Below are 25711 nucleotides of genomic sequence, written 5' to 3'. Positions count from 1 at the left end.
CTAATCTATGATAAAACAATTTAAACACATGATTTCAAAACCATTTAGCTGCCAGAGTTTCAGCCCAATAAACGCTTTAAGGGTTTCCTTTGACTTACGCCACCAGCCCACCCCACCCCACCCCAAGACCTCCGAACCTTAACCGGCGAATTAGCCAGCCATACAAACTGCTGTTTTCTTCTCTATCCCGGATAAAACCGGGCGCGGCATAAAGCTGCATTTATATATATCGCAGGTATATCCAGGAGTGGCAGCTTAACTGTTGATAACGCCTATTTGCGAGAGTCATTTTACAAGATGATAGTTTGCCTACCCGTTTGACAGTTGTCCCCTCCGTACCCAGCGGTACAGTGACACACGTAGGAGTTGACGCCGTTAAAGCACACTCCGCCATTTTGACATGGATTGGAGGAGCATTCGTCAATATCTGAGGGCATAGAAAGAACAATATGTCACAACGTCAATATACTACATACAAGTATGCTAAAAATCAAAACTAACATTTATCGTTTTCTAATATGTAATAATATAAAAAAACATATGAAAATTTACTTCATATGTTAACAAGACAATGGCGAACATAAGTCAGATCATTGTACTTAGAGGGGCCCAAAGCAATATTAGGAAATAGAAAAAAATGCTTTAATCTTAATGGTAGTGACAATTATTAACATTGCGTAGCTCATTTGCTTTATGATAAATAATAACTTCAAACTGAGCATTTAAAAATCACAAATCACAAAGACGTCGTATTTTTGCACCATGGACGATGCTAAACATGTTGTTTAAACTGCAAATCGTGTAAAGTTTTTTAAATGGCTAGATAAAGTGACTTTCAAAAATGTTTTTTTAATGGCCCTAACATTGCTTAGGTTTCCTTTAAAAATAGCGATTGTTACCTATATTGCAGAGGTCGCCCTCATATCCAGGCAGACAGAAACAGGAGCTGGAGGCGTCGTTGAAGCAGGTCGAGCAGACGCCGTTGTTGAAGCAGAAGTTCTGTTGGCACGGCGCTGGGTCTGAAGAACGGTTTCTCATGATAAACCTCAACTAAATGCATTATTGCACCCTCCTGGTAAGCTAGATATCATACAAGCATGATGTTTGTTTGCAAGTACGAGACAAAACAATTTACATGAAATGTGCTTGTATGTTCCGTAGATTATTCTTTCTTTTATCTCATAATTGACTTTGTCGGTTAACAGACGTATATCTTAAAACTTTTTAACTTGAATAAACCAAAATTTTGGAGAAACTTGTGCCTTTTGTTTTGTCGTCTGCGTAAGAGAAACAAGACAGCTTACCAGACTGGCAAACGTAGTGATGCCGTTCCGAGCATGGCGCAGTTGTAGCCAGATATCCGTTCGCTCCGTCCAGGTACGCACACAGGTCACAGGTCGTCGGTTCATTGGGCAGCCACTGCAGCTGACCTACGATTGACAAATGATTACATAAGAACTCTTTTCAAAATCATTATTGTTCAATTTTCAAAATAAACATGTTTAGTTGACACAGGCTTGCAACCAATCATAAACACGATTGTACAGATGTATAGTGATTCAAGTTTAGGCTCAACAAATTTAGTTGCATGATTGTAATATTTCAGAAAACTTGAAACCTGAAACACTTGTCCCGTCAGTGTAGGTCATCACTCCAGGCGACAGCTTCAGTCCGATCCACAAGGTCACGTCACTTCCGGTAGGAATGCTATCAGCGATGAGACGCTGCAGCTCGGCCTCCTTCACATCCACCAGGTGCCCTCCTTTGTTCTGGCACTCCTGGCTCGCTTCGGAATAGGAGGCGGCATCGGAGGAAAACAGTAGGCAGCCGCCAGCGTACGTGACTGGAGTGATAATTAGTCATAACTGATCATTAAAAAATTACGCTGCTAATCTCCAAGCAGATCTCTACGGTGCACCAAAAATCGAATATGCTAGCCAGAGAAGCTCCAGTCAGCCAGATAAGCTCCAGTCCGTTCCATTGGGATCTGCATCAAGACGGAACTGAACAAGGTTATTAACCGGGGCGGACTGGAGCTCATCTGGCTGACTGTAGCTTCTCTGGTTAGCATATACGATTTTTGGGCCACCGTGGAGATCTACTTGGAGATTATCATACTGCATCTCTGATTTACCGACTTTAAGTCATCAGCATTTTTCACATGTGGTTGCATTAGCACTAGCCTTGCCAGAATCACGATTGACGCTTTCTTTCGAATTCTATGGTGAGAGAGTCGTAAAGTCTTACTGGATTGATCGTGACAAAATCCCTTAACACTACTTTATACATATTTCAGAAATGAGAATACTGGCTTTGAGGTTTACCGCCACGAGTTCTGTGGGGAGGGCCCATGATGAGCCAGGATAGTGAGAATGGTTACTTGAGAAGTGGGAAAGTTCAAACTTATCTTAAACATGTATGCAACATGAATGACAAGAAATTCTGGAGAACGAACTTTACTTGCTTCACCTCGTAAGAGGAAGACCGATGATGATGATGATGTATGCATCATATCATTTATGATATACCTGTAAATATATGGCACTAAGTGTGAATCATATAATCTGTTTCAAAATCAAACCCACCCATTTCACACCTCTCTCCTGTATGACCTATGGGACAGGCACAGCGGTACTTGTTTATGTCATCTATGCATGTTGCTCCTCCTAAACACGGACTGCTCGCACACTCGTCGATATCTGTGGTATAGGGCAAAGTCACACATGCATTATCCAAGCACACTTGGGGCACACCCAGCCCAAGTTCGACTCAGTGGAGTCGATTTTGGACTGTTTAACCAGAAATTTAGAGTTCTTAAGTCTCATTGTCCCAGACTCGACCTAAGCAACCTCAAGACCATGCACAGGTCGGAGTCAAATATCATTTTCTTGTTTGTAAATCCATTGAAACAAATCATCATTGAAGTGCTTAACAAATCTGTTATCTAAAGAACTATGATGATCTTGGAGTGATACGCGTTACCTCAAAGTTGGAGAATATTCGCTAGACAAACCGCTTGCAACTTTTGAAGATTTTCTTTTGTATTAGAATGCATTACAATAGCTCTCAGGCAGCGATAGCTTGTAGTTAGACATGGAGAGGTTAGGTGTGACAGGTTATTTATTGTTATGATACCATCGTTTACATACTTGTTTCACAAAGAGTCCCAGTAAACCCGGGTGCGCACTGGCAGGTGAAGCCGTTCATCTCATCCAGACATGTAGCTCCGTTCTGACAGGGGGCGCTCATGCACTCGTCTATGTAGGCTGTAAGGGTATCAAAACGGTTGAGAAGCGATCCAGCAATCGATGCAACTATCAGTGTGTGATTAGCTAACTGTGCTTTGTTACTGAACAATGGTGTTTGATCACAATGTGCAGATTACTGAGGATATACCTTTCGTAGAAATTTACCTCCACAGAGAGTCCCAGCATATCCAGGTGCGCACTGACAGGTAAAGCTGTTCAAGCCGTCTTGGCATGTAGCTCCGTTCTGACAGGGGGCGCTCATGCACTCGTCTATGTAGGCTGTAAGGGTATCAAAACGGTTGAGAAGCGATCCAGCAATCGATGCAACTATCAGTGTGTGATTAGCTAACTGTGCTTTGTTACTGAAAAATGGTAATGTACAGATTACTGAGGATCTACCTTTCGTAGAAATTTACCTTCACAGAGAGTCCCAGCAAACCCAGGTGCGCACTGACAGGTAAAGCTGTTCAGGCCGTCCTGACATGTAGCTCCGTTCTGACAGGGGGCGCTGCCGCACTGGTCCACATCTGAAAGCGTGCATTTAAGTCTATTCAAATGATATGAGGAATGGCATGGCGTGGAAGCTATTTCCTTTTTAAGATAGATAGCATATAAATGATAAAAGTTACTGTAATTGACCATTTATTGTCAAATGATATTTCACAGGAAGCCCCATTATAACATAGACTCTACCAGCCTCTGTGGGTCGCTGGGAAAATAGTAGAAATTGGCCAAATAGAGTCAACTGTATGAAGGGGGTCGGCTATGGGGATAGGGTCCAATATTGCAACCCTGGACTGCGGATGTGAATGTCATCCTCCATGGCCAAAGTCCATCGCCAAATATTCTCTCTATAGCCGACGCGGTTAGTCTGGTAGAGACTAGTGATTAGATTGAAACTGTACTGTTTATGTGCCCTTTAAAGAAAAATTCTCTATTTGATATTGGAGATTCTTTTTACACAACCAGGAAATCTCACCTGCTAAATAACGTTTCGGTGTCTGTCGGACACCTTTCTCAGAGCTTCTGACTGGAGTAATGCTTCTCGCCAATATATAAGTATCAGATGGAGGTGGTGCATTTGCGGCGAGAAAACCATCAGCGGGTGAGATTGTTTAAAAAGAAACTCCAATATATTATGTTTTAAATCATTTTCGGAAATTTCTCTATTATGTGCATAACATACTAAATATTGCATCACTCCCACAGAAGATCATTGTTTTCATGCACTCACCTTGGGCGCAGAAGGCGAAGCGATTATAGTAGTTGTTTCCGTTTGCGCCGAATATGTCACCCTCGTAACCATATGCAGCTCCCGAGTTCCAGCCCGCTTCCATGAAGACGTACACTCCGTCAAACACAGGGCAGCGATAAGGTACATCACCACAGAGGACCTGGGATACTTCCATCATGGGATAGCCGCACTCAGTCAGGCCAGTCTGGACACAGTCGTGGGATGAAAAATGGCAGGTGACCCCGATACACGGCGTGACGTAACCCGCCGCTTCACACGTGGCCTTGACGTTGGCACTCGTCATCGGCCCAGAGACTTGGACTTTGAAGTAGTGGCGGCCTAAATATGTAGCTAAAAACGTTCCGGCTGAAGAGAGAAGAGGTAAGTTATTGTTAGGAATATTCTTTAGATACCATTGCAGCTAGAGTACATATCTACACGTGAAAGGTATGTATTGTAGCATTTTTGGGGCCCAAACCGTTAATATTCTGTATGTGAAAATTGTAGCTAATCTGTAACAAATTTTGAACATGTTCGCGTAATTTTGTCACATTTCGATCGTTCATAAACAATGCAAAAGCAAGCCGCGCGAAATCCCCCTTGTTTCTGGTAGCCTACCAGAAATAAACCAGCCGTAGAACGCAAAGCGATACCCTAATCTACCGTTGCGGTCGATAATCTTCGAAGCTTCAGGGGGGAGCGTCATAGGAAAGTCAGGAACAAACTTCAGAACTTCGCCAACTTATTTTAATAGTGCCACGTACACAGGACAAATATACCCTGGGTCGAGCGCACAACATCGGTGGCGTCAGGTGGATTCGAACCCGGAACCGCTTGGTTCTGGGCCGAACACGTGCACCATGCCGTTACGCCACACGACCGTATATTAAAATTGCCAGCAAGACAAGGGTTCAGTTATCTGTTCAACTGTTTTGACACATCTCCACCCCTTCCCCCATTTACAGAGACACCTCCATTAAGAATGATTCATCCCCCACCTTGCGTTTGGACCGGCCAGGCTACCAAAGCCACGGTCAGGAGCATGAACGTCCACATCTCTACCGTCCGTCACGTCGACTTGAGATTCCTTATTTTTTAACGACTCGTCTGTGCTACTAGTTATAATGTGTTGTTAGCGACAGGAATAGAAGCTAGCCCTAAAGAACTAGTCATGAACTTCGTACTTTAGCCTAGCCAACAGACCGTTGGTTAGTGGGGGTCGCGGTGGCACATCCTTGCCAACACGGCAATGAACCTCAAACTCTCCAAACACTGCAATTAAAGAACTCGTTGCTTTACCTTCCAATGCACGAGTCATCCGTGTTATAAAGTGTGGTGTTTGTGGGGGAGGAGGTTTTTCTCTGACGTGAATGTGACCTCAGCGTGTGAAGTTTAGAGAGACGAAGCCAAATTAGCTTATGTATAGTGCAACAAACAGCACAAACAATACGATTAGAATAATTTCCCCGCTACTGCCGTTGGCGTGAGACTAATGCCCTATTTCCACTAACTAGACGGTTATCAATGAGCGACCGGGCAGCGACCGAAGTCGGATTTATGTGACACCAGTTTAAAAAAAAGGAACATAGTGTAAGGCGTAAAAGAATGATTATAAAGCAACTAAACTTACAAAACTTCCTTTTCTAAGTAATTCGTTGCGCTATTTGCCAAATTTTTGGTCACTCAGCGTTCCCAGCATGGTCGCAGCCTCTAGTGGAAAGCCCTAAAATATCATACTACCAGTCATCATCATCATCATCATCATCATCGTGGTTACCCCCAGATAACCCCGCGAGGGGCAAAGTAGAGGGGGGGGGGGAGGTCCCAGGCTAAGGTTAAGTCAGTCTAGTACCGACAGGCTTGGACAGACTGGGACAGACTGGCTGACGGTATGAAAATATCAGGCATGGACAATATTTTTGTGTTACTCAGATATGAAATTTGAAACATTAGTAGCAACTAGACATGTAAGAATTGAACTGATAAATTGGACACTCATTTTATGATATAGGTTGCGATGTGATCTTCTAATCGTTGGGTATAGATCATATCCGCAAACGTTACAACGTGCGGCGGAAACTTTGCAAACTTCGCAATTAGAGACCACGCGAGGTTACCGACCCTGGCCATGGCATCAGGCACTCTCGCTAATGGGCCGTGTGTGTGGAAACAGAAGTATGTAACTGCGGTGAACGTGATCACGGCTGGTTGGTAACAGGTTATGGGGGGGGGGGGGGAGAGGTCAGGGAGCAAATCTAATCTCCAAGCAGATCTCCACGGTGCGCCGAAAATCGTACAAGCTAGCCAGAGAAGGTCCAGTCAGCCGGCAAGCCCTACGGGGCGGACTGGAGCAAATCGCCATTAGAGCTGTGACAAACGTGTTTGGTTACAATTAACCAGGCCATGTATGGTGTGGTAGGTTGACACTTATATCAACACTGATCTCTAAATCAATCTCTCCAGCAATTCAGATCAAGAGGAAATAACTACATTTTCTTGATTAAAAACAAATTAGAGAAACAACCTTATATTGCCTGATACACTCATTATCACTAGGAGAGGGAATCTCATGGATAAGTTGGCATATTCAGAAAAAAAAGCGTTTGGTAACGGAATAGACGATAACATCCTAACAGTCTCAACGCGGAGACTTGTCAACATGATTATCTACAATTTCTATAGTGATGAGCTACAAGACACATTAGCAATAACGTCATCAAGTGTCAAAGAAAACGACATTGTCAAGTGTCCAGAGGCATTGTAACCTCAATGAATGTGCACACATCAATGGTTTTAGCTCTGACGTATTCGATTCTTAAAATGATCAAAATCACCATTAATCTGATTTGGTCCATAGTCATGAAGCCATTTTCTTTTGTTTTTTTCTTCTCTTTATCTGGCTTTAGATAAACTAAGTGGTAAACTATTGCATCACTTTTGGACTAACATAAGAAAAGACGAAATAACACGGGAATAAAAACTGACGCTTCCTATTGATGTCAATGTATTTCAATACTGTTGTTTGTAGACAATAACGAGGAAGTCGGAATGCCAAGCACTAAATAAGATATACCTACCATTTTCAACATGTTGTGACTTGGTTATTCTTATATTTCATAAATGGACCATCGCTATGTTTTCCCTATGCATATATCATATTCAGTAATATATATGATTAGTTTGTTTGCGTATAAAGCAATTTACGATTCATCAAGTACTCATGTTCCTATAGATACTCTCTCACCCTGTTATTGATAACGTGCTGAATTGAACAGGCTATTGAAAGGTGGACTCCTGTAATCGCAATAATGTTAACTTGATTCGATGTTGCAACTACGTAACATTTGATTGACACATGCGCACAGGCAAAAAATATACCAGATGTAAAACTACAACAAGCTTTTGTGAGGTACACTGTGAAGTTATCCGGCTCTGCACGAGAAAGAGCCCGGTCCCTCTTCCTTGCAATACATGCCGTCAGGACAGGAGGCGCTGCTGCACGCATATGTCCCCATGAGCCTGGTGCTCCTGGCTGAAACGAATCGAATATGGAATATACGACGTCTTTGTTTTGTATTGATAAGTTATTTCAATGGAAATTAGTTACTTCAATTAAAGCACCCTCAAAGGGCATAGCTTAACAGTTATTCTATCCAGGCCGTCTGGTGAAAATATACGTGTCATACACTATTGGGCAATCCACTAAGAATGCAAATAGCCAATGAACATCTAGCATTGAACCTGTGCGATTTGTGCAGCCTTTATTTTACGTTTGCTTATTCTAAATTGAAATCGAACAAGACAAACATTGCTATTACTGGATGAAGCCATTGATATTTGCTTCTGCGCAATGTATGACCTGAGTGTGAGGTTAGATACTGATTATTGATGTAATGGTTTTTTGTGTGACTTGAATTTAAAATTCTTACCGTTGCAGGTGACATGGTCCCCGTGGTCCTGACATTGCCAGTTGAACGGACAGACTACCTGGGCACACAGGTCTATGTCTGAAAACATATGAAGAAACAAAGCAAGTCACAAAAATCTGTCCAACGTGACGTTTATATAATTAAAGCCAAGTTTTCTCTTAAACTATTCGGTGATAAAACAATTAAAATAATTAAAACACATGATTTCAGAATACTTTAGCTGCCAGAGTTTTAGCCCAGTAAATGTTCTCAGGGTTTCATTTGCCCCCCCCCCCAAAAAAAAACGCCGTTGAAGCACATTCCGCCATTTTGACAAGGATTGGAGGAACATTCGTCAATATCTGCACAGAAAGAACAATATGCCGAAACTTCAATTTTCTACGTACAAGTTCAAATCAAAATCCACAATTATCGTACGCTAGTATGTTTTACAAAAAAAGAATAATATCAAAATTTACTTTGGAACATTAATAAAGCGAATGGAATGTGCTTTATTGTGCTATCGTAAAATGAATTTTAATTATTTAAATGATATAGTATAATATAAAATATAGTACGAATATTGCAGAAGTCTCCCTCATATCCATCAGGACAGGAGCAGAACGTGTAGGAGTCGTTGAAGCAGGTCGAGCAGACGCCGTTGTTGTAACAGATGTTCTGTTGACACGGTTTCGGTTCTAAACGACGGTTTCACATGTTGAAAACATCAACGAATTGCATTGCTGCAACCTACTGGTAAGGTAAATATCATACCCGTATTATGTTTTAACCAACAATTACTTGGCGACATTAGTATTTTTAGTGTATCTTTACATATAACGTTATGTCCCGGAGATCCCTTTTTTTTAAACTTTTAAAAATATCATATTTCATAACCTTGCAACCTGAATGAAGCTTTACTTTCAAATTGATAATGTTAACGGAAAGTCACGCATTTCGTCTTGGGATGTGCAAAAAAAGGGTTTTGTACCGGACTTGCAAACGTAGTGATGCCGTTCCAAGCATGACGCAGTTGTAGCCAGATGTCCGTTCGCTCCGTCCAGGTACGCACACAGGTCACAGGAGGTCGTCGGTTCATTGGGCAGCCACTGTAGCTCACCTACGGTTGACGCATCGACATATAATCAACTCCGCTAATACATTTTCACCAGTGTTTGATTTTTCTATTCAAATATTTCATGCTTGCCATACTCTGGCAATCTTGTATAAATTAACATATAAGCAGATAGTTTGCCTGGCTAAATCGCGCTCCTATAGCGGTCCGCCCGACAATCAATAGCCCTCGGCCAGAGAGATTGTGAGAGATCATCATCATATCTTGTCGCTCCAGTTCTGTATCCACTGACCAGTTGGCCTCTCGTAGATCGTCGTCAGTGCATGTAGTGCCAAATTCACAGTTCTGTTGGAGGTGTTGTTTAGTTTGGGGATCTGCCCCCCGGGGGCAGGCTGCACTTGAATCCTTGCCCCATCTCAGCATGTTGTCGCCGTCCTGGGAACCATGGGTCTGGCTCTGTTGAGAGTGACTCAGTCTCTCCTCGGTAGGTCTGCTCCTGGGCGAAGTGACTCGCTAGGGAGTGGTAGGGCCTCGTTACTGTTGGAGTTATTGTGTAAGATGATTACTGGTATTCAAGATCAGGCTCAACACATTTCGTTGCACGATTCTGATATCAAGTACAAACAAACCTGACGAACTGGACCCGTCAGCATAGGTCATCACCCCAGGTGACATCTTGAGTCCGATCCACGGAGACACGTCACTTCCGGTAGGGATGCTATCAGCGATGAGACGCTGCAGCTCGGCCTCCTTCACATCCACCAGGTGCCCTCCCCTGTTCTGGCACTCCTGGCTCGCTTCGGGATAGGAGACGGACTCGGAGGAGAACAGCAGGCAGCCGTCGGCGTACGGGACTGGGGAAACAATGAATCACCATTGATTATTATAACTGAACCTCATCATTATAATTGAATCATCATCGTTGAACAAACACACTTATAATTTTGTAAACATATCGTAGGATGAAGACGAAACGCTAGTAATTATGTCAGGTAAGAAGTAAAGTGCCCTGTAGGTTGTTGAGCTTGAGGGCAATTTGAGAGGAATGTGGGTCTTTTCACATGCGATAATATTAACGAACTATTCTACCAGCATGGAGTAAGATAAAGATTAAAAGATACATTATTACTATTATCATTATCGTTATCATTATTATTATTATTAATAGGCCTTTCCGTCGGGACTCATTTCCAAAAGGAGAATTGCCAATAGGATCTCAAGATTCGTCACTATAAACATCAGTCGTAATTTCTGAGTAATAAACCTGCTTAGATGTGGAATAAGATTGCTTTCGGCCTTATAAGCAAATCAACTTTACTCTGCTATATCAGACATTGTACAAGATATCGCAATATGTATCGCAGTATGTGTGAATCGTAGTATCTGTATTAATATGAAGCCCACCTGTTTCACACTTCTCTCCCACGTGACCTTTAGGACAGACACAGCTGTAGCTGTTCACGTGATCCACGCATGATCCTCCTCCTAAACACGGACTGCTCTCGCACTCGTCGATATCTGTGGTATAGAGTCACCAATGGTAGCTTTATGTCATAGGATGTCTTACTATGACAATATGATGTGGCATATGCTATGTTAATGTACATTATACAAAGTAGTCATTTTCTGTTGTTGTTTAGCATTATATTGTATTTTATATGTACAAATCAGCTTGTAGATTAGCGTGAAAACAACATATGCTTTTAATACCTATTTCATTCTTGCTTGAGAACCTACCTATTTCACAGAGAGTTCCAGTATACCCAGGTGAGCACTGACAGGTGACGCTGTTCACCCCGTCTTGGCATGTAGCTCCATTCTGACAGGGGGCGCTGTGGCACTCGTTGATATCTGAAAGCGTGTATTAAATGCATCAATATACATTTCACGACAAAAAACCATGAGATATACATTCAACATGATGGGTAAGTTATTTCCTTCTTCACATATCAATAACTTCTCGGATATCCATAATAATCAAACGTTTATTGTGCAAATTTATTGTGATTTTTTTTACCTGTTGCACAAAAAGCCCCGGCAAAACCAGGTGAACAGAGGCAGGTCAAGCTGTTCACTCCGTCCTGGCATGTAGCTCCATTCTGACAGGGGGCGCTGCTACAAACGTTTATATCTGAAATAATCCATTGAAGAAATGAAGAAATATATGCGTCATAAGTTTTATGAGGTTTGTAAAACAATGGGCATGACAGCTCTTTTTACTAAATTAAAAGGGACAACTTTTATTTGAGCGTGTACAGAGTAAAAATTTAACTTAGTATTCCTTAAATTGAATTCATTTTCACGCAATCTAATAGAGGATGATAGAGGATCTGTACTGTACATCCTGCAAGAAAGAAAATCACAGATTCCATGTTCTTTTTTGTACATGCATATATAATCTATCATAAATTTGGCTTTACGTTACTCCGGATGCCCATTATACCGTTTGTGTACTACTTACCACGGGCGCAGAAGGCGTATCTGTCATTGTAGTTATTCCCCAGCGTGCATTCATGGTTATTATCCACACCACAGGCTTCTCCGTCTCCCCAGTTGTACATGAAGATGTACACTCCGTCAAACGCGGGGCAGTTAACGGGAATGTCACCACAAAGAACCTGGGACACTTCGAACATTGGTTTGAAGCATTCAGTCAGCCCGGTCTGGACACAGTCGCCTGATGCGTACCTGCAGTCCCCGACACACGGTGTGACGTAACCTGCTGCCTCACACGTGACTTTCACGTTGGCACTTGTCATTGGTCCAGAGGCCTGGGCCTTGAAGTAGTCGTAGCCTGAATACGTCACCATAAACGTTCCGGCTAATGAGATAAACAAAAATATACTTGGGGTTTTCAGAAGTTGTAGCAATTTAGCAGCTAAAGCAAAAGTGGAGTTCCTTTGGACTTAGATACACGTGTACGTTTCATCCATTATTGGCTACGGTTGTTACAGATGGATTCTGATAGACGCTCATTATAAGTTGATGCTCTTTTGTCTCATCGATTACAAATAGACGCAGAAGAACAATTTTACAACTTGTAAAGGAAATATTAGGCTAAAGCGGATACTCCTATCTGTTCTATTCTTGCAATTCATCCAGTGTCTTCAAGTCAGTATGTACTATGATAAGTTTTAGAATTAACAATATGTACATCATAACTTTCTGTCATATTTTGAGTTAAGGTTTTATAAGGCTAACAAAACATCATATTCAATGGACAAATATCTAGAACTAGATGCTTTTGATTTATGCTCCGCAATTAGCAAAATTAGAATTGTGTCTACTTCATTATGTAACACAGATTACCCTATAAAGAAACTTACCTGTTTCACAGAGAGTTCCAGTATACCCAGTTCCGCACTGGCAGGTAAAGCTGTTCACCCCGTCCTGGCATGTAGCTCCATTCTGACAGGGGGCGCTGATGCACTCGTCTATATCTAAAAGGACAGTTTAAATTCATTAAGCTACATTTCACGACAAAATACCATGAGATATATATATTTTTTAGACTTTTATATTAACTTTTCGAAAATTTATAATAATCATACGTTTATTGTGCAAATTTATTGTAACTTTCTTACCTGATAAACTTTGTTGTTGCAATTTTTGTTCGTGGACACGAAGTTCTCTCAACTGCTAGAGCAAAATGCAACACGGTGTATTCCGCATCGCCCTCGGTCCCCTTTAAGCTCTCTCGTGGGTCGGATCGCCCGCCGGCCTTCGGGCGATCCGACCCTCAAGCGATGCGGAATTCAATGTGTTGTATTTCAAATGCACTGACGTGGATACTAGGAAGAAATGAGACGATTATCTTATTACCTGATTCACAGTTGTCCCCCCTGTAACCAGGGCGACAGAGGCATCTGTAAGAGCTGACGTCATCATGACAAGTTCCGCCGTTTTCACAAGGATTCGAAGCACATTCATCAATGTCTGAAAAGCAATAGACCAAATTTTGTTTGTTTTAGATATTTCTTAGAAGTGTGGAAAATAAAAAAAAATCATAATGTCACAAACTTAGACATCTAAATACCCCTATAATGCTAGGGTCATATTTCCTAACCGGGACCCGGCCGGGCTGTTTGCGGAAGCGAAAATCAAAGTGAATGTCACTAAATTCGCACAAGCTATGCTCTTGCATAATTTTGGGTACGTTTTGTGTTTTTGTTGTCTTTTATATCATACTTTTCGTTCCCAAAGACTGCCCGGCCGGGCCCCGGATTTGAAATGTGACCCTAGCATAAATAGTGATAATAGGCATGAAAGTCGTATGGAACCTTTGCTAATTAGATTCAGTTGTATCATTAAAAGTGTTACCAGCTGTACAAAAAAAGTACGAAGGAAGTGAATGGATATCTAGGATAATGTTTTACCATCTATGTGTGAAATTACATCAGAACTAAGCTAAATGGATGTCTATAATAATGACTCTACATCTTACCTATCTCGCAGAATTTCCCGCCAAACCCATCTGGACAGTCACAGAAAAAGATGGACTCGCCGAAACAAGAGGTGCAGTTTCCGTCGTTCTGGCAGACGTTTGGTTCACATGTTTCGACATCTGCAAACATGAGGAAGAATCGTGGTTCCATTTTCAAAGCGCCTATTTTCTAAATTCTTCCCAGGAAAAAGGACATAGCATCTATCTATCATACGAAATACAACCGACAACCTCAACGTCCCTCTATGTTTCCTTGCATTGATGCAATAATAAAGACAATGTAGGCACAAGTTCGGTAAATAGATATCTCGCGTTAGAACAAACTGAAGCTACTTGCAGAATTCCAGCGTGTTACATTAATCATCATCATGTAACAGAAGATAACTATAATCGCACTGACCCGACTGGCAGACGTAGTTGTGCTGTTCCGCGCATGGTGTTGGTTCTGGCTGGAAGCTGTTGGGGCTGTCTAGGAGAACGCACCGGTCACACTCGGCGGGAGGCTGAGCTGCAGCCATCTGTAGAAGACCTGTTGTTGAAAAAGAAATAGCTTCAGGGAGCAATGGTGAAAGCAAAAGATTAGACTGTCACGGCCGGATTGGTCTCCAAAGCCAGGCAAGACGATGCCAACGTCGCTAATTCTAGAGTACTATCGTCATCTGCAGAGACGGAAGGGTGCCTACTACAACTACTAATACTACTACTTCGACTACTACCATCAAGTAAGATTGAGACGAACCTTGAGAAACCGAGCCGTCATTGTACTTGAGGGTGTATACATGTAGCAGCTTCATCCCGAGCCAGCTGGAGGCCCCGGTCGTGGCCGCGATGCCGTTGGTGATAAAGGTTTGCTGCTGTCCGTCCTTCACGTCCGCCAGGTGGCCGTTGTTGGTACTGCATATTTGCTCGGCATCGGAGTGGGAGAGCGCGTCGAGGGAGAACTGGTAGCACTGTCCGGAAAGCTCAACTGTAAAAGTATTTATGTTACCTTCACGGAAGGGAAACCTTGTTTTCGCTATGTTACTTCCTCTTCTTCTTTCGCTCCAAACAAATAACGTCAACGAACTGGACCGGACAGCTGTCACCACGATGCTTATTGGTTAAGTAGCAGGCACCCTGTGGTGTTCGATTACGTTATATATCAAGTACTGGAGGGACTTATAACGTCAATGATCTGGAATGCACCTGGTAACTAATGATATCAATGATCTGGACCGGAATGCTGTCACCAAGGTCACTAGTAAAGTAGCAGACAGCATGTGGTGTTCGATTACGTTATATAGCAAGTACAGGGCAGTTGTTTGTTAGGCTAGGCCATGTGAAGGTAAATATTTGTATTTGTTGGCAAATATAACCTTACCAGTTTTATCTAGAGTTTAGTCAACAAAATTGTTTACGGTGTAAATGACGAACTGGACCGGACAGCTGTCACCATCATGGCATGATGCATATTGGTAAAGTAGCAGACAGTCTGTGGTGTTCGATTACGTTATATAGCAAGTACTGCAGGGGCCTGGTCTGGTCACATTCTCATACAAATGAATGTGTTTAAGTAAGAATACACAGATTAGTTTGTTAGGATAGATCATTTGTCAGAGTACAAATTACAGTATGTATTTTACGGCTAGTGCTACCTTTCTACTTTTATCTTAAGTTAATGCAACAAAATGAGCAAAAGAGTGTGTGCAACTTATAAAGGATTTTTGGTACAGCAAAAAGCAATAAACGTTTCCTACCAATTTCACACCTTTTCCCACCAAATCCTTTCGGACAGACACAGCTGAAATCTCTGGGCTCGTCCACACAGGTTCCGCCAAACCAACACGGACTGCTGACACAGTCGTCGGTATCTGCAGAAAAGGAAGCAGTAATAATGGCAGTAACACACATGAGGTGCGGTACTAAAAGACCTTCAAGAATCACATCCAATAACAATTATTGGAATGAAAAAGATCACGGTAAATTAGATATAAACAGGGATAGTTTCAGGACCAGAGTAAATTAATATGAATATCAGACCTAATATCCTGTTTATAGAGCGTGTTAGTTTATCTGTGTATTATATACATAGTAGTTAACACCAAGTATGTAATACAGCATGTTAAAATGGCTGCAATGTAATTGAAGGTTATCAATAAATCACTAAACTGTTGTTTCCTTATCATCATAAAGCCTGCAAATCATGTAGCGCACTCAAAATCAATGTCAAACCGGTACCATCGACTATTGAAAGCCGCCAGGATTATGGGAAATTACTTCTACACAACATCAACCAGATAAAAGGGTTAAACCAAATGTTATATTCACCAATAGATGCGGCCGGCAGAGTGGCTACAGCAGCGATGAAGATCAGCAACTTCCACATCTTTAAGTTGAATCTTGACTGTTACAAGTGGGCGGTGTTCTTTTTACACCAGTTTGTAACACGTTGTTCCTGGCAAGATATCAAAGGCGTCAACTTAACGCGAAGATGCAGGCTGCTGGCTGCTGCGGCCTCGTTAGACGGTACTGCCTACTTAGCAGGCAGGCAGGACGTGTGTCGCGACCTCTCGAACATTTTAATCAAAAATACCATGGCTTACTTGTGTTGGTATGACTGTTACTAGTGGGTGCCGTTCTGTTTACAAAGGTTTGTAGCTCGTTGTTAACATGTTGCTATAGGAAATTAAAAGACATCTGGGCTGGGCTTTTAGAGATTACTCTGGTCGGCTTTTTGGCACCCTCCCCGGCTTATTGGCACCCTCCCCGCCTAATCAACCCCTTCAACCTCGTCCGTATATTAGGCTTCAGGTATTAACATGACGCAAAGATGCAGACCGCTGGTTGTTGTAGGCCAGGGTAGACATCATTGTATACTTGTCAAGGGCGACGCGTGGCGTGACCTCGCGCCGTGACGTGAATGCACTCGTGACGTGAATGCACAGAAGGCTGAGTGTACGTAAGAAGGAAAGACATACTATTGCTGTTGGTAATATTGTTCTTCACTTATTTCAAATCTCAAAGTGTTCTAAGATACTGGTTGAATTCATTGGTTGTCAGGTTTACAGAACAAACATATCCTAACATAAATGTAAAACTCTCAATATACATGTTTCTCGCCAATGGCTCTCAAAAGTTTTGGTTGAAAACGCCACTACTTATTCCTGTTTTGCAAGCCACACGGCAGCTGAAGGCGGTATTTTTTGGAGACGAAGGCCTCCAGATGACGCAAACTAGACGAAGGCTGGGTGATCAGTGTACGAAGACGGAGAGGGAAATGTCCTGTAGCATTTAAATCACGTGTCCGACTACATGTACATGTACTTGAAATATGGAGATGCTTATTACCTTGGTTGACCAAGCATTAGTTATTTTTTTTGTTATGTTGACCCCTTGACATGCCCACATCTTGACCTCTATGTAAAGATGGCCGAATAAAGCATTTTTCTAGAATAAATAAAGGCACAAACAAGCAAACAAAACAACCAAAAAAATGGGTCCTGTCTACGTATTGTTGCTTACAAGGCGATAAACTTCAATATGTCATAGCCATAACGGCTGTTGCGACATCCTCGGTCCTTTGACCTTACGTGTTGGCACACGTAATTTGAGAGTCAGGAGTTCACAGCGGTCCCCCGAAAGTGCGAAATGGAACGAAATGGAACGAAATGGAACGAAAAGGAACGAAATGGAACGAAATGGAACGAAATGGAACGAAATGGAACGAAATGGAACGAAATGGAACGAACTGGAACGAACTGGAACGAAATGGAAGAACGAAAACAACATATGTAACATTTTGAAATGAAATACCAGTAGATAGCAACAATTCCATTTCGCACTTTCGGGGGACCCGTTCACAGCTGTCCTGGCTGTGGAGACGTTTGGGGACGGGATGGACCCAAGTGGTCTCAGCTAAGGGCTCTGGGAGAGTTACACGTTACGAAAAATGGGAATCGTCTACACATATCAAATTTGTAAATCTTACATTTGTTAGATCCTACGCCTAGATCTTATTGTAAATCGTATTGCAGAAAACATAACTTGTACATGAACATATAGCATGGCAAATGCGTTTGCTGTAATTTAATTGTATTCCAGTTGCATGCACGGCAGTTTGTAATTGTTTGTTTATTTATTTTTATTTCACCAGGGGAATCATCTCAGTCAGCTGGCGATTTTCAATGAGCCCTGTGGGGAAACCCCAAACAAAGGTTTTTTTACATGAAATTCAAAGAAGGTTGCAAGAAATAACAAAACATTATGCGAACTACAAATTGATAAAAAACCGGAGTAACTTAGATAACATAAACATAATATCGTATAACCAAATAAGTGCCTGGACATAATGTACTAAGATAATGTGCGAATCATATATCAAACAGCACATTTATTTATCTCGTACTGATTCTGCCGTTGAAACCGTAATATCAAACTGATCCTGGCGAATGCAGGTTTAGTGTGCAGTTTTGTCTAAGGCATTTACCATTACATTATCACTTGCGTTTGTTTTCATGATGATGTTTCTTGTCTCATTTGGCCAGGGAAACAAACATCCATCTACAATAAGAAGATTGCGTATTTTGTGGACCCATACATGTTTACACTGAGTAATATTCAATACTATGTACAGAAGGTCTCTATTTCAATATTATGTTACTCGTATAGTCGTTTATCTGTAAACCTTGAATGCAAGACTAATCTTAAGAAACAAGCATATCCAGCCGGTTGGTCATGACGTCATAGTTCTCAGTCAGCCCGGCACGAGAACGAACCGCCCTTCTCTTTGCACGGCATGCCGTCCGGACAGAAAGGCGCTGGAATGAAACGTAAAGAACAAATTTATTTATTTAATCATTTATTAATTGGTTCAGCATGTACATGCCAGGGTGAGGCTATTACTAAGGGCGAACCTATGTGCGGCAATAGGACTCACGGTAGGTAAAGAACGAATATGCGGCGGTGATCACATGATTCCCTCACTGTCTTTCACCTCAATACATAAATCGATCTTCTATGTGACTGTACAAAATGTAAGTCCTCTGGAAGTACGATAAAAATTTAGTTGATGAGTCCAATGTTTTAGACATGATGTTTTGTCAGCTCTAGGCTACACTCCCTCTTTATTCTTTGTCTATGTAATGTTTTAGAAAAGAAAAATCAATTTTCATTTGTGTGTACTTTTTGCAAAAAGATCTAGAGCTTGACTGCACTTATTTGTGGGATCTTGAATGTAATGATGAAGGAAAAATGCCGTCAAGTTTCAGCTAAGACCTTGTTTAAGACCTTTGTCGTAGTGTTTTTGTTCTTAAAGTAAAGAATCGAATATCCGCAACGTATACCAACATCTGCGTTTAATATGTTCGTGTGTGTGTGTGTATGTATGTGTGTGTGTAGAAAACTGTTGTCCCTGACATATAACCAAACAAAACAGCTTTTAGAATTGTAAGACGACGCTATGTAACGTAACATGACCAATTTACGTCCGATTTATTCAAAACGTATTTATCTTAAAACCGCACGGACAGAGCCAAATCTTAAACCCATGGTCAGAAATATCAGCTCTTCTAAAAAGAAAATGCATGGTCTGTAAGTTTTTCTCCGCCTATTCAACGCCGTGCGAGCATGTATTTACACTGAGTTATATGATGAAGAATTGTGCTAGGGTAACCCATTATCGTCCACCTCCGTCTTTTCCCTTCTAGCGCTATGCTTGAAGAACATAGACCAGAAAAAAATGCACAGTAACTGTCCAAAGTAGTCTGCAGACAGATGATAATAACATCACTATGTCTGTCCGGCCACTTCCTTAACGCGATGGAAAAAAATATATTATCTGTAAATTCCCCCCACATGCGCGGCACGTGTCGTTCACGTGGTAAACGCATGGCCATTATATTTTGCTGTGCAAAAATGATAGAGATGGCTAAGGATCATACTTATGAAGTTCTTTATTGCTCATGAGAAGAGGCTTTGGCATAATACACCGCGACATGTGGACATGAGCCAAACTGGACGTAAATAGGTTCTGCACGTAAATAGGTCATGTTACGTTACCTACCCTTGCACGTGAAATGAGTGCCGTAATCATGACAGGTCCAGTCAAGCGGGCAGGTCACAAGAGCACACCAGTCTACGTCTGCTGCAGAGACAACATGAAACTTACGGTAATACAGAAGTATGTCGTTTGAAAATTTTTGTTTTACATGTATGGTTATTTACATGTTTGTCATACATGGGAAGGACTAACACTTGATATGGGTGTTCCGGACCGGTCTGTATTTTACCGTTACGGTATTGCCTGGGCTTCCATCAGGTGATTCGAATGCGCTTCGCGTACGCCGCTTGTGCCGCTGTCGAATATTCCAATACCGGATTCGGAAGTAGGAATCGATGCTGTAGCAAATTGTGTTCGTGGACACGAAATTCTCTCAACTTCCGGCGCATTTTGCATTAAACTGTTTGTTCTCTCAGGTAGGTATTTTATGAATAATATACTATACGGTACTGGTAAATTCCGCATCACCCTCGGTTCCGGCCCTAACATGGGTCGGGTCGCTCTCCGTGTGATCCGACTCGAGGTCTTGCTGGCACTTTGAGTGATACAAAATTCGACGTGTTGTATTTTATATGCACTGTAGCGGATGCAGGGATTAAATGAGACGATTATCTTATTACCTGATTCACATTTCTCCCCTCTGTAACCAGGCCGACAGCGGCATCTGTAAGAGCTGACGTCATCATGGCATGTTCCTCCGTTTTGACAAGGATTCGAAGCACATTCATCAATTTCTGAAAAGCAATAGACCGATTTTGTTTGTTTCAGTTTTCTTTAGAAGTGTTGGAAAATACAAAGTATAATGATCACAATAAGGAACATCCTCGTCTCCCTATGAATAGTGATAATAGGCACAAAAGTCGTATGGAACTATTGGTAATCAGATTTAATACTATCATTAAAAGTGTTACCAGCTATATAAGAAAGTACGCACTAAGAACTGAATTTACATCTAGGATAGTGTGTTACCCGCTACATTTCAAAGTACATCAGAACTAAGCTGAATGGATGTCTATAATACTGGTCTAATTTACCGATCTCGCACAACGTCCCCGCGAACCCATCAGGACAGTCACAGAAAAAGACGGACTCGGCGAAACAGGAGGTGCAGTTTCCACCGTTCCGGCAGACGTTTGGCTCACACGATTCGACATCTGAAAATATGACAAAGAATCGTGCTTAGATTAAAAAGAGTCTCTCTTTTTGTGCTTTTTGTGCCAGGGAAAAAAGCATATCATTAACAAACCCAATACATCACCGCCCCTCCACCCCTCTATGTTTCCTTGCATTGATGCATCAATGAATTTTGACATATTATAAAACGTATGCAAAAGCTCGGTAAATCCCTATCTCGCGTTAGAACAAAATCAAACTACCTACAGTATTCTAGTATATACATTAATCTAGTATAACAAAAGAAAACTATAATCATTTATTTATTTATCTATAAATCTTAAGGGTAGTCCATCCAGTTATCATACTGACCAGACTGGCAGACGTAGTTGTGCTGTTCCGTGCATGCCGTAGGTTCCGCCTGAAAGCTGTTGGAGCTGTTCAGGAGAACGCACAGGTCACAATGGGCGGGGGGCTGGGCAGCAGAAATCTGTAGGGGCCCTGATGTTTTAAAAAAATCATATAGTAAAATAACTAGTCGTATGTTTATAAAGGCGAAAGAATACTAGATATTCTGTCACATGCGCTACACAAAAATATTCAACATTGCCGTTGTGCTGATGCGGTCGCAACTAGCATGCGCCTAACTGTCACATCATACCATACGGTGAGGTAAAGTGGGATGGATACAAACCCTGAGAAACCGAGTCGTCACTGTACGTGAGGGTATATACAGGTTTCAACTTCATCCCGAGCCAACTGGAGGCCCCAGTCGTGGCCACGATGCCCTCGGCGATGAAGGTTTGCTGCTGCACGTCCTTCACGTCCGCCAGGTGGCCGTTGTTGGTACTGCAGGTGTGTTCAGCATCGGAGCCTGAGAGGGCGTCGAGGGAGAACTGGTAGCACTTTTCGGAAAACGCAACTGCAAAGAAACGTTATTCTGTTCAAATTTGAATAAAAAGGTGTATACGCCTGTGAGCAAAAGAGTGTGTGCAACTTACGAAGTATTTTTGGTAGAACAATGTGTTCGTCACTTACATGTTTCTTAACGTTTGATAAATGTCTCGTACCGATTTCACACCTTTTCCCGCCAAACCCTTTCGGACAGACACAGCTGAAATCTCTGGTCTCATCCACACAGGTTCCCCCGAACCAACAAGGACTGCTGACACAGTCGTCGGTATCTGCAGTAAAAGATAGACAAAATACAGTGGCACAGTTGAGGCACTTATACTAAAAAGCTAGGAATAGCTATCGCCCTCAAAGATCACCTTGACTAAAGTGTGTATAGATCCATGTCATGAGGTTGGTAACGCAATGAATAGTGCAGTAGTTTCGATACAAGCAATTTTTCTATAAAAAAAATCCGTTTGGTAAATAAGACATGTTGACTTTAGGTTAATATCACTTGATCGGATTTTAGCCCGACCGTTGTGGTTGAAGCGTAATTTGTGATAACCACCGACTACAATAGTTGTATATTTGGTCTAAAATGAGTCCTGTGATTAGTGTGAATCAGTGCTGTTTAATATACAATTTTTCAAATGTTATGTTAAACTGGAAATTTCTGCTATGTTAGTGTTAAACTTTCGTATATGTTTGTATTGTCTAATGTACAAATTGCATCACGTCACTTCAGCTGACCACCAAGCGCTCTTTGTGGTGCAGTACTCACCTCGGGCGCAGAGGGCGTATCTGTCACTGTGATCATTCCCAGTTGAGCAGTAGTAACCGCCATCCACTCCACACGCAGACCCCGATCTCCAGTTGTAGCCCATGAAGATGTACACTCCGCGCATCACATGACACAGAGGGGCTCGCTTACCACAGAGAACCTCTGATACGTCATCAAGCGGGTAAGTACACTTAGTCAGACCGGTCAGGACGCAGCCGTCGTGTGACGACCACTTGCAGGTCCCGTCCCCGGCACACGGCGTGACGTAACCCGCTGCTTCACACGTGGCCTTCACGTTGGTCGCCGTCATCGGCCCAGAGGCTTGGACTTTGAAGTAGTCGTAGCCTGATATCGTCGCCAGAAATGTTCCGGCTGAACCTAGCATAAAAGTTTGGGTCATTACAGTGTTTGGTTTAAAAATTATTTAGTATGTATGGTTCGTGGTATCCATGTAAGGAGTTGGTAGGGGTGGGTACCGGTACAGAAAAGCCAGGTTCGGTCCAGGTCCAGAGGGTCAGGTCCAGGTCCGGACCTGTACCTGATTATAGCAGTGCATCAGTACATCATGTTTTGGAGAGCGAGACACAAGTGCAGTTCTCCGCGAGTCCTACAAATTATTTTCAAATTGTATGTTAAATAATTTTTTTCAGTGCACACTAATGCGCAGAAAGGAAACGAAGATGTAACAAAACATGCATCTTTTTATTCCAGGGTAACTTTTATCTCACAAAAGAGATTCAGACCAAACTTGTCCTTCTTTGGGTAAAATGTAGATGACAACTAGACATTATGATCAGCAAGTAATACTACTAAGCATTTGCCAGTTCATCATGAAAAAACTAAAACTAAAAGTTATCAAAATAAGCTAACTATGAGCATACAAGAAGGAACAAATATAAGTTAACTGATTTGTGGTTTGTTTGGTTGTCTTTGCTTCGGATGAAAATTTAAGCGTGTGCAAAGACGTCGAAAGAGAGCAACCACGTCTCGTTAGATTTGCTGTGTTGTATTTTCGTAGACCGGTAACATTATCATGTATCATTATGTGTTCGTCTGCTGGTAGCCGGGTACTGTGAATTTTCTAATCGGTCCAAACTCCGGTGTAATGTTATTGTTCTATCTGGATTGTGTAAGTTTTATTTGCTTGTTATGTTCAAACATTGTTTAACAAAAGCTATGTAATTCGGCATGTTTAAACGGCTGCAATGTGCTTGGAGGTTGTCAACAAAACAATAAACTATCATTATCATTATTCTAAATATGTAACCTGCATCATAATCAATATCAAACGGACTGTTCAAATTCGCCAGGTTTATGGTAAATTAGGTTTACAGCATCAATCGAAATAAAATGGATGAAACAACTGTTGCTCGTTGGGTCGTATTATATGGCAGGGTGTTTGGACCAAAACCCTGCGGTCCCAGGGTCAAATCCCGTGACGCTGCCAATGTTGTGTCCTTGGAATTTTTCTCACACCCGTATGTAAACATAGGTATCTGACTCGAGAGGGGAGGTAAAAGGCGGTGGAAGAAAAACATGACTCTGCTCAAAGGTCCTCAAAAAGGCCATGGGACGTAACCTTTACTTTATCAGGCTTACTGTTCTCTGTATGTGTGTGGCACTGTCCTTGTCTGTTCATAAAGCAAAAAAAGTGCATTCACCAACAGATGCGGCCGGCAGAGTGCCTACAGCAGGGATGAAGATCAGCAACTTCCACATCTTTGCCGTCTGTTGAGTGGAATCTTGACTGCCTGTAATAAGTGGGCAATGTTCTTTTTACACCAGTTTTAGCACGTTGTTCCTGGCAAGATATCAAATGCGTCAACTTTAAGCGGAGATGCAGGCTGCCGACTGCTGTGGCCTCGGTAGACAGTACTGCGTACTTGGCAGGCAGGACGTGTGTCGCGACCTCTCCAACCCTTTAATCAAAATGCAACGGCTTACTTGCGTTGGCATGGCATCCACCAGCTAACTGCCTGTTATTGTGGGCGCCGTTCTGTTTACAAAAATTTGTAGCTAGTTGTCACTGCAGGAAATTCAAAGACATCTGAACCGGGCTTTAGGCTTCAGGTATCAACTTGACGAAAAGATGCGAACCGCTTGTTGTTGTAGACTATTGTATACTTGTCAACGGAAACGTTTGGCGTGAACTCGAGACGTGACGTGAATGCACAGAAGGGAGCAGAACAGGCGGGTTAGAATCCGGACAACAATACTTAGGACGGTCTATTCTACGGTACGGGGGGGGGGGGGTAGTTTTCTCCTTTTCTTGTGGACCACAAGAATTAATCTGTTAAGAATTACAAGACAGGTTTTGACATGAATCTAACCCTAGAGTCGACCTGTATGGATGCCACTTTTAGCACGTGAAACATTTTTTTTTGAAACCGTACATAGACGGCGAAATAACTTTATATTAACTCCGATAAGAAATTTCGAGACTTCTACATTCCGAGTATAACAATTATCTTAGAACCATCACGTGAACCTCGGCACACGTATCTGATTTACAACTTTTATTTATTGAGTCCTAGGCTTTTACTGCATGGTTGATGGAATAATACATTGTTACCGATTATAACTTAATAACTATATAACTTGACGATGTATGTACTGTTGCTTCGCTGTTGCCTGTATGGCAGTATGCCAGAATATTTTGTGCAAATTTCATTGATTCGACACTTTTTTCCATGTGTAGTAATAAACTTTAGTCAAATCAATTACACATAATTTCCAAGCTAGTAGCAACATGTTCAGGCATAAGATCTCTTTTATTGTAAGGAAACGCTCCCGGTCACTGCACACGTGATTCAAATCCATCATTCACATTTTTTTATAGAACAAAAGGTTTATCAATGTGTATAATTGCATTTTTTTCGTAAAATTGAAATAAATTTCAAATTAGAAAAAAAATCTGCAAAACCTGCGACATGAGACTGACGACAACTATGCTAATTGATTTTCATTTACCTGAGGT

The 25711-nt window shown here is 41.9% G+C and overlaps 2 protein-coding genes across 2 annotated transcripts; both read right to left on the bottom strand.

Annotated features, from left to right (window-relative positions):
* LOC136429142 (fibropellin-1-like) lies at positions 1-24571 on the bottom strand. Its single transcript, XM_066419019.1, has 26 exons — positions 24396-24571; positions 22735-23112; positions 22130-22243; positions 21754-21981; positions 21432-21560; positions 20981-21100; positions 20567-20680; positions 12792-12905; positions 11927-12286; positions 11483-11596; positions 11203-11316; positions 10870-10983; positions 10095-10319; positions 9382-9510; positions 8969-9088; positions 8412-8489; positions 4483-4848; positions 3665-3775; positions 3414-3527; positions 3150-3266; positions 2586-2699; positions 1619-1843; positions 1305-1430; positions 900-1019; positions 314-427; positions 1-5 (listed from the first exon to the last, which is right to left on the bottom strand). Exons 1-26 carry the CDS (start codon positions 24451-24453, stop codon positions 1-3), a joined length of 3921 nt encoding a protein of 1306 aa, XP_066275116.1. The 5' UTR covers positions 24454-24571.
* Positions 13899-16619, bottom strand: LOC136429080 (fibropellin-3-like). The gene is made up of 5 exons (XM_066418958.1): positions 16217-16619; positions 15646-15759; positions 14649-14876; positions 14310-14438; positions 13899-14029 (listed from the first exon to the last, which is right to left on the bottom strand). The coding sequence occupies exons 1-5, from the start codon at positions 16272-16274 to the stop codon at positions 13899-13901; spliced, it is 660 nt and encodes a 219-aa protein (XP_066275055.1). The 5' UTR covers positions 16275-16619.
* Positions 24572-25711: the final 1140 nt, after the last annotated feature.

The sequence above is a fragment of the Branchiostoma lanceolatum genome, chromosome 3 (assembly GCF_035083965.1).
Source record: "Branchiostoma lanceolatum isolate klBraLanc5 chromosome 3, klBraLanc5.hap2, whole genome shotgun sequence".
Taxonomy (NCBI): domain Eukaryota; kingdom Metazoa; phylum Chordata; class Leptocardii; order Amphioxiformes; family Branchiostomatidae; genus Branchiostoma; species Branchiostoma lanceolatum.
Note: the sequence above shows the minus strand (reverse complement) of the source record. Positions and strands in the feature narration are given on the sequence as shown.